Here is a 10464-nt window from a genome sequence, read left to right as displayed (position 1 = left end):
TCTGATGGGCACTGGTATGTGGCATTGATGGGCACTGACAGGTGGCACATCATATGACGTCCTCCCAAAATGAGAGAGCAGCCACCCACCCTTCATTTCCTTATATGGCATGCGGGAAGTGGTTAAAAAAAAAAAAGACCCCACCCCGCCCCAGCCCCCTTCCCGTGCTCATGCGCAAAGGAGACCATAAGCTTTGGTCCTGTGTCAGTATGTAAACAGAGATTGCACCATGCATTTGAGGTATCACCATGAACGTCAGATCGAGGGCAGTAATTCTAACACTAGACTTCATGTGTAAATATAAAGTGGTGACCTGTAAAGGCTTTTAAAGCGTTGCCTATAGATATTAAAAATGTATGTAGTTTGTCGCCGTTGCACGGGCATGTGCAATTTTAAAGCATGTCACTTTGGTATCTATTCAGCGTAACAACATATTTTATATGTTATCAAGCAACTGGGCAATATATTGTGTTTTTGTGCAATAAGATTTAAAAAAAGTGTATTTTTTCCAAAAAATTAGCATTTGAAAAATCACCGCACGAATATTGTGTGGCATAAAAAATTGCAACACCCAGCATTATATTCTCTAGGGCCATTGCTTAGAAATTTATAAAAAATATTTGGGGGTTCAGAGTAATTTTCTAGCAAAAAATGTTTTTTCATGTAAACAAAAAGTGTCAGAAAAGGCTTGTTCTTCAAGTGGTTAGAATAATGAGTGATGGGATGTGTGGCAGAAGCTTCTAATGTTAGCCCCGAAATGCCAGGATAGTAGAAGCAAACTCCCCCACCCCCCTTTCCGAAAATCATCCCTTTTATTAAAGTACACACTCCAAGATATTTGCTAAGGGGCATGGTGAGTATTTTGCAGATCTCATTCGTTGCCACAAGTTTTTGGAAAATGAAGAAAGAAAACAAAAATGGATTTTGTCTTTTTTTTTTTCAAAACCGTGACAAAATTGGGATCTGTAAAATACTCACTATGCCTCTTACCAAATTCCTTGGATTGTCTACTTTCCAAAAAGGGGTCATTTTGGGGGTTGTTTGAACTATCCTGGCATTTTAGGGACTCCAAACTGATAGGTAGTGGAGAAGTGATATGAGAAAATATGCCCTTCGAAAGCCTGAAAGTGGTCATTGGATTTTGGGGCCTGTATGTCGATAGGCTGTCCAGAAGTCTCCCGCATGTGTTATCCCCATACTCAAGAGAAGTAGCAGAATGTGTTTTGGGGTGTTATTCCACTTATAGTCATGGAATTCGTGAGCAATATATCATTTAAGTCTCAACTTTGTGTAAAAGAAAAATGTGTCATTTTCAAAAATTTGTGGAAAAAAAATTAAAATCCGCCATGGACTCAACATACCTCTCAGCAAATTTCTTGGGGTTTCTACTTTCCAAAAAGAGGCCATTTGGGGGGGGTCTTTGTACTGCCCTGGCATTTTAGCTCCTCAAGAAATGTGATAGGCAGTCAGAAAGTAAAAGCTGTATAAATTCCAGTACATATACTATAGTTTGTAGACGCTATAACTTTCACACAAACCAATTAATATACACGTATTGGGATTTTTTTTTTTTACCAAAGACATGTAGCAGAATACATTTTGGTCAAAATTCATGACTACCTTTGATTTTATTAGATCTTTATTGTAACCAATAGTAGAAAATATCCTTTTTTTCAAAATTTTCTATATTTTTTCATTCATATCACAAAGAATTAAAAACCCAGTGGTGATGAAATACCAACAAAAGAAAGCTCTATTTGTGTGAAAAAAGGACACAAAGTTAGTTTGGGTACAGCACTGCATGACTGCACAATTACCAGTTGTGAGTTGTGTGATGTAAGTATTTCATCCCTGTATTTAGCAGTTTGCCTGGATTTTAGTCTGCACACCCAGATGAAGACCCCCATTTAGGAGAAGATACAGACCTGCATTTTAGTTTTAAAATGAACCAGTCATGACAGAAGTATGGGGGCTGCAACTGACCTTTTTCTGAATTGTCAGTTAGCCTTATGGGCTGAGCCACTGGTTTTAGTCCCTCACTGAGTCACTGTTCCGAAACAAGCATGTAGTTTGGAAAAGTCAGAAGTTTTTATCTGCATGCTTTTTCCAGGCTATTAATTCAAAGTACTGAATCAAGAGTCAGCCTGACAGCCAGGCAATCATCAGTTTTAGAAGATGTCAGCAATGGATGACCGTGTGTTCTGTCATCTGACAGGTTTCCTTTAATGTAAATCATTTTTACTGAAAAATATTTTCTTATAGAATGGATATCAAACTGTTCTAAACACAAAAGCGTAACAAAACTGACGATATATACCGCATAATATAAAACTAACTAGTACAACAGCTACATTAATATTTTATGTACACAATACAGCTGTATGCCAATCTGTAAGCTGCAATTTGAAGCTGAAGTTAATTTTCTTTGCAGGTAAAAAAATATACATTTATTATTTTTTGTTAGGTATCTGTAGAGCATTTGTGGGGGCAATGTCATGGTCCTGCAGACCTTCTGTCTATCTGTCTGCCTCTACATCCAACATAGGCAGGCAGTTACACTCTGACAGGAAGAATCCACGTACTACCAGAGCGGTCATAAGCACCCTGGTAGTCCATTGAGAGCTACAGTGCCTTGAAGTATTCATACCCCTTGAAATTTTCCACATTTTGTCATGTTACAACCAAAACATAAATGTATTTTATTGAGATTTTATGTGATAGACCAACACAAAGTGACACATAATTGTGAAATGGAAGGAAAATGATAAATGGTTTTCAATTTTTTTTAAATATCTGAAAAGTGTGGAGTGCTCTGCTTCTCCATGCAATGGTGCTCTACATAGCTTCCTGAAAACATTACAGTAACCTGCCTCAGTACTCAAAGCAGAACTAACATATCAATGCAGCGGTTTCCTAGAACAGTTACAAATAAGGCATACTGTGAATATGATAATCTGCATAACTGTCATTTTTGCTGTCATGTAAAAACGGGTTCCTGATGATCAGTCACCAGAAAACTATCCTAAGTGCTTACTGCAGGGCATTCTGTATTATCGGTATACTCCCATCAAAACTGAAATTTTAAACTTTGAGATGCTTACATGGAGCAGCAGACTCTTACTTCTTCAGCTTTGCATCCAGACATTACTGGAGTGTACTAGTCCAACCAACCCCTTTTTCAGTAACCTGGTGGTTTTGGAATGGGCCTGTTTGTGATGCTGGAAAACCTACTGCCTCACACACACAAAGCCTTATGGAAACAACAGCACTAAAAGTTTCTAACATCCACTAATCTTGCCTTGGAATTCTGAATGTGATTTTTGATGCATAGAAAAATAGAGGCAGTTACACAGCACAGGCTTCAGGACATACACTCCAACTCAGCTCATATGGCAATGTGTACAGAGAGATTAGGGAAGATTCAGATTTATTGGAACATTCTGATTTTAAGGCAGCTGCAGCATTTTTCTGATTGGCATTAGTAACTCAGAGGGAGCGTTCAACTGTTCCCTGGAAAGTATGTTGAAATTTACATTTTTAACCATTAATAATAGTTACATTATACAATTTTCAACATATGAATTGAGACCAGTTATCCAAAAGAGGATTTATTTCAAATTGTATATAAACACACAGTAAAAATGTGTACTATGGTAAATATGACCTGATACTTTAATTAAACATCAATGATAATGAAACATGGATCCTGCATTCACAGGTGAGGAATTTAGCTGTAGTACAAAAGGTCTTGTGTTGACAGAGCAGACCTTTGTAGTATCTGCATTCACCAGAATTCTTCTTAGCAGATGGTTGACAGGGGTGGAAAAGGGTTTTGTTTGCTGACCACAAGCTTCTGATGCTGATAAGATATGTAACCTTTAATGTGTCCCTTATAAAAGAAAAAAAAAAACATGAGCATTTCAATGACATAGCAGCTGGACATTCTGTCCAATGGTTGAGCCTGTTTGAAGACTATTTACGTCTGTATTTTTCTATATTGTATTATTACACAATGTGGTGCCTACAGTCAGGTCCATAAATATTGGGACATCAACACAATTCTAACATTTCTGGCTCTATACACCAACACAATGGATTTGAAATGAAACTAACAAGATGTGCTTTAACTGCAGACTGTCAGCTTTAATTGGAGGGTATTTACATCCAAATCAGGTGAACGGTGTAGGAATTACAACAGTTTGCATATGTGCCTCCCACTTGTTAAGGGACCAAAAGTAATGGGACAATTGGCTTCTCAGCTCTTCCATGGCCAGGTGTGTGTTATTCTCTCATTATCCCAATTACAATGAGCAGATAAAAGGTCCAGAGTTCATTTCAAGTGTGCTATTTGCATTTGGAATCTGTTGCTGTCAACTCTCAAGATGAGATCCAAAGAGCTGTCACTATCAGTGAAGCAAGCCATCATTAGGCTGAAAAAAAAAACAAACCCATCAGAGAGATAGCAAAAACATTAGGCGTGGCCAAAACAACTGTTTGGAAAATTCTTAAAAAGAAGGAATGCACCGGTGAGCTCAGCAACACCAAAAGACCTGGAATACCACGGAAAACAACTGTGGTGGATGACCAAAAAATTCTTTCCCTGGTGAAGAAAACGCCCTTCACAACAGTTGGCCAGATCAAGAACACTCTCCAGGAGGTAGGTGTATGTGTGTCAAAGTCAACAATCAAGAGAAGACTTCACCAGAGTGAATACAGAGGGTTCACCACAAGATGTAAACCATTGGTGAGCCTCAAAAACAGGAAGGCCAGATTAGAGGTTGCCAAACGACATCTAAAAAAGCCTTCACAGTTCTGGAACAACATCCTATGGACAGATGAGACCAAGATCAACTTGTACCAGAGTGATGGAAAGAGAAGAGTATGGAGAAGGAAAGGAATTGCCCATGATCCGAAGCATACCACCTCATCAGTGAAGCATGGTGGTGGTAGTGTCATGGCGTGGGCATGTATGGCTGCCAATGGAACTGGTTCTCTTGTATTTATTGATGATGTGACTGCTGACAAAAGCAGCCGGATGAATTGTGAAGTGTTTCGGGCAATATTATCTCCTCATATTCAGCCAAATGCTTCAGAACTCATTGGACGCCGCTTCACAGTGCAGATGGACAATGACCCAAAGCATACTGCAAAAGCAACCAAAGAGTTTTTTAAGGGAAAGAAGTGGAATGTTAAGCAATGGCCAAGTCAATCACCTGACCTGAATCCAATTGAGCATGTATTTCACTTGCTGAAGACAAAACTGAAGGGAAAATGCCCCAAGAACAAGCAGGAACTGAAGACAGTTGCAGTAGAGGCCTGGCAGAGCATCACCAGGGATGAAACCCAGCGTCTGGTGATGTCTATGCGTTCCAGACTTCAGGCTGTAATTGACTGCAAAGGATTTGCAACCAAGTATTAAAAAGTGAAAGTTTGATTTATGATTATTATTCAGTCCCATTACTTTTGGTCCCTTAATAAGTGGGAGGCACATATGCAAACTGTTGTAATTCCTACATCGTTCACCTGATTTGGATGTAAATACCCTCCAATTAAAGCTGACAGTCTGCAGTTAAAGCACACCTTGTTCATTTCATTTCAAATCCATTGTGGTGGTGTATAGAGCCAAAAATGTTAGAATTGTGTCGATGTCCCAATATTTATGGACCTGACTGTATATTTAAAAAGGGATTCAAATCTTTACCAAGTAATCATAGACCTGTTAGTTTAACATCTATGGTTGGGAGAAACAGCAGAGAGTTTAATAAAAGACCACATAGATGAGTTCTTGCTGGAAAAAATATTTTAAGCAACAGACAGCATGGATTCATGAAAGACAGAAGTCGTCAAACAAATCTGATTTCTTTTTATGAGGAGGGGAGAAAAACCTTGGACAGAGGGGTGTCTGTGGATGTGGTATACTTGTATTTTGTAAAAGTGTTTGACACAGTTCCTCACACATTGCTAATATTTAAGGTAAAGTCTACAGGCTTGGAAAAAATCTGAATGTAAATGGATAGAAAACTGGAAAAGATTGTATTCAGAGAGTAGTGGTTAATGATTCATACTCTGAATGGACTAGTGTTGTTAGTGGTGTACCCCAAGGTTTAATGTCGGGACCCTTACTGTTTAATATATTCATAAACTATATAGGGTCTGTGATTAAAAATATAACTTCAGTCTTTGCAGATGACACCAAGCTGTGCAGTGGAATAACGTCCTTACAGGATGTCTCCAACTTACAAGCTGACCTCGATGCACTGTTTAATTGGGCAACTATGTGGCAAATGAGGTTTAATGTTGATAAATGTAAGGTTATGCACTTGGGGGCTAAGAATATGCATGCATCATACATACTAGGGGGAGTACAACTGGGGGAATCAATGGTGGAGAAGGATCTGGTAGATCACAAGCTTAATAATGGCATGCAATGACAAGCTGTAGTTTCTAAAGAGAGCAAATTCTTCTCTTGTATTAAAAGAGGTATAGACTCCAGAGAGAGATATATCATATTACCCCTGTACTAATCATTAGTAAGACCTCATCTGGAATATGCAGTTCAGTTTTGGGCACCAATTCACAAAAAGAACATTGGGGAACTGGAGAAAGTACAGAGAAGGGCAACCAAACTGATAAGAGGCATGGAGGAGCTCAGATATGAGGAAAGATTAGAGGAACTGAATGTATTCTCTCTTGAGAAGAGGAGATTAAGGGGGGATATGATCAACATGTATAAATACATCAGTAGATCATATAGTGAACTCGGTGTAAAGTTATTCACCCTGAGGTCATCACAGAGGACAAGGGGGTTCTCTACATCTGGAGGAAAAGAGATTTAATCTCCAAATTCAGAAAGGTTTCATCACAGTAAGAGCTGTGAAAATGTGGAATAGACTCCCTCAAGAGTTGGTTCTGGCCAGCTCAGTGGATTACTTCAAAAAAGGCCTGGATTCTTTCTTAGATACACAGAATATAACTGGATACTAACATTTATAGGTAAAGTTGATCCAGGGAATATCTGATTGCCTCTTGGGGGAGAAGGAATTTTTTCTCCTGCAGGAGCAAATTGGATCTTGCTTTATTTGGTTTTTGCCTTCCTCTGGATCAACTGTGGGTATAGGATTAGAATTTTTTTTTTGTATGATTGAACTGGATGGACTTTTGTCTTTTTCCAGCCAGACTAACTATGTAGAAAATATTTCTAACCCCAGATCCCTCACTCCTTTTTTCCCCACTTTCCTTTTTACACCTCAGTGTCTGATGTAACAAGCCAGCAAGTATTCCAGAAAATTGCTGCTGTACCCCAGCGATACTGAAGCAGATGTGAATTCTCTTGTCAAAAAGGAACTGGAGGAAGGTGCCTCAAAAGTTGTGGAAATACCACATAGGTGGAGGGAGTCAGAGCCGCATGGAAAAAACTGACCACCAGAGGATACATTGCACGGGGGATCAGATCCAGAATCTCCCGTCACCTGAAGGTGGAGACATAATTCTATTTCCATGGACATGAAGATGCTCTGTCCCATGATGTACGATAAAGAAAACTGTGAGCATTTTCTCAAATGCTTCAGTTTCTGAAATGGAAAAACAGTAAATCCATAGTGCGCTCCCAGCGCAGAGACTAAGCTGTCAGCGACAACTCCTGGTCTCGTATCAATGATCACATGGACACTTTGACAGACCCCTGAATAAAATAAAAAAAAGAGAGTACAGAAGCGGGTTTTACTGAACAATCACAGTCTATTTAAAAACATTGGTTAGATGAATATCAAGCACATTTGTGCACACTGCACAATTTCTGGATATACTTTCTCTAATAGAATAACCCCTCATTGATGTATTTCAGAAAAATTGGATTCTTTTCTACTTACTTACCTGTAAAATCCATTTGTTGGAGTACATCATGGGACACAGAACAAGCTATAATGATGACCATCTAGATGTGCTACCTATAGGTGAATTGGCAGACCAGACAGACAGGAAGTCCTCCCCTATATAACCCCTCTCATACAGGTGGTACCTCAGTTTTGTAGCAAGCAATGAGCTCCCAGAAAGAGGAGAAGGACCTCTGTATCCCGGGATGTACTCCAAAAAAATTAATTTTACAGGTGAAAAGTAGAAAAAAACAATTTTCTTTATCATAAATCTCGGGACACAGAGCAGGCTATAATCAAGACCATCTGGGATGTCCTAAAGCAATACGCTTGAGGGGAGGGAGACACAAACCACAACCACCGCCATCAACCAAAAGGACCTATTCTGCCACCCATAACACACTGAGGCCAAAGAAAGTATCCTCCGTGGCTCGAACATAGACCTGGTAAAAAACTTTGTGAATGTATGTACCGAAGACCTGAGCCGCTGCTGCCTGATATGCTCCTACACTTTTGCTAGAGTGGGCTCTTACCCAAAAGGGTGGAACTTTACCTTTCAAACCATAGCCTTGAATGATTACTTGGCAGATCCAATGCAAAATAGTCACTTTGGACACCGCCTGCCCTTTTCTGAGCCCCTCTGGCAGCACAAAGATTCAGTAATCCTGACCCGTGCCGACAATCTCAAATAGATCCTGTCCGCTTGAACTACATCCAAAGTTTGCACTGATCTTCCCCCTGCTGACTGAAGACTAGGAAAAAAGGAAGGCAAGACAATGTCCTGATTCATATAAAGGGTCGCCTTTTTCTGCTCTGAGGTCCAAATGTCTTCTAGATGGAGATTATGATCATAGGGATTACTCTATTAGAGAAACTAGAGCCAGAATCTGTGCTCAACAGTGTGTGACATTCGTCCAAACAATGTTTTATAAATAAATTAGTGTCAATGTGTTTAGGTAGGATAAAAACAGCAAAATGCACACTATTTTTTCTTGGATCTACAGTACTATGGGTACAAACAGCAGATAATCTACATGCATGTGGTATCACAACAAACATAAGCAGTGTAAGAATTTATTTTGGAGGATTTTTGTTTGCTTGCGGGGCATGGTATTGGCAAAAAATATACAGCTAAAATGTAAAACATAATTATTTTCTATTTTGGACCAGATTTCCTTTCATTATACAACAGAAAATAACAAGGTATCCATTAACTTTTACCACCAAATGAAAGCCTAATTTATCCTGAAGAAAACAAGGTATAATTTACCTTGAAACACTAAGTAGTTGTGACAATATGTAAAGTTTTACTAACACATTCCAAAGCTGTAAAATGGCATTTAGGTATTAAGATGTGTTTTACCTTTAGACAGTAAGGTGTTAGTAGTACAAATCAAAAACAGCCAGATGTGTAAATTATAGTAGCTGAAATTAAGGACTTCTTCAGCTGTATGCTGGGTAGACATTGTATTATTTTTTTAGCTTTTTAATTCTGAAACTATTAAAGTCTGTATGTTATCATTTTGAGAATCTTAATGCCAATTCAGAATGAGGGGACATGCCTTATGCTGGGTTTTAAAACACATTTAATACCTAGCGATTATGATATTGAAAATGAAAAATCAAAGTGTACCATGTAAATCAGATTAGCTACAATGCAGTTTACTTCCTCTGTATCTGTATCTTCCACCCCCATGAATTTTAGGGCGACTAGAAAGGCATCAAGTGAAAGTTGATGTGTTCGAAGTAGCAGATACCTGAAAATGTAAAAATATATGGTAAATAACACAAACAAAAAATAGGTATTTATAATAAAAAGAAAAAAAGCATTCCCTGCATTCTGTCAAACACTGGAGGCTTTTTCCCTATATAAAGACTCTGTAAGCATGTATCTGTGTGCTCTGCTTCTCAGTGTTCACTCCCCTGCACAGCTCTCCTTTGTATACAAGCACCTCCTGCATTCTGTCTGTACTGAAGGCTTCCTGCGAATATAGTTACATTTTCACTTTTATATTCCCATGGCTCAAACAACACTTCTCTCTCCAATTTCCCACTCAGTGCTGCACTCCCTACCAACTATACACTCCTGCTTTTCTTTCTTTTTGTTGTCATTCTGTGTCCTTGCTTAAACACAGAGGGGAAATTTACAAAAACTGAGCCAGCTGTCGGTTAGGCATCTGGGTGGATCCTTGTACAGTCACAGGAATGCAGAACTAAGTGCACTCCTGTGACCCACAGGAGAAATATGTCCAAAAGAGCTTGGCCCTACTTCTCCTTTAACATTTCTAGATGTTCTCCATAAAATAGTAAATTTTGGTTTTTGAATTTAGGTCCACTTTAAAAAAAAAAAAAAAAAAAAAAAAAAAGACAACTTGCCCTCAACTGAACATTTCTAAAACAGCAGTCTTACCAACTGTTAATAACCTTTGCCAGAGGAAAGTCAATACTTCACCTTTACATATTTTATGTTTTCTAAAGAAGAATATATAACAACTGTGTGCAGTTAATAAAGTACCTGTATGATATTTTCAAATGAATGCCTGAGTGCCAAGCTTGTAGCATGAACATTTGATAAATTGATCATTTAGAAAGC

The 10464-nt window shown here is 38.6% G+C and overlaps 1 protein-coding gene across 2 annotated transcripts in view; it reads right to left on the bottom strand.

Annotated features, from left to right (window-relative positions):
* Positions 1 to 3592: 3592 nt before the first annotated feature.
* The window catches only part of PCID2 (PCI domain containing 2), a 61202-nt gene continuing 54330 nt past the window's right edge, over positions 3593 to 10464 (bottom strand). For both annotated transcript variants that reach the window (XM_089693558.1, XM_089693557.1), the window contains 2 exons: positions 9505 to 9628; positions 3593 to 3889 (listed from right to left, as the gene is read on the bottom strand). In XM_089693558.1, coding sequence (XP_089549684.1) covers positions 3800 to 3889; positions 9505 to 9628 — 214 coding nt within the window. In that variant the 3' untranslated portion in view covers positions 3593 to 3799. The remainder of the gene's footprint in view (positions 3890 to 9504; positions 9629 to 10464) is intronic.

This window comes from Staurois parvus, unplaced genomic scaffold (assembly GCF_062004578.1).
Source record: "Staurois parvus isolate SC_StPar_1 unplaced genomic scaffold, SC_StPar_1.0 ptg000634l, whole genome shotgun sequence".
NCBI lineage: Eukaryota > Metazoa > Chordata > Amphibia > Anura > Ranidae > Staurois > Staurois parvus.
The sequence above is the reverse complement of the archived record's forward strand: the minus strand, read 5'-3'. Positions and strand labels throughout refer to the sequence as shown.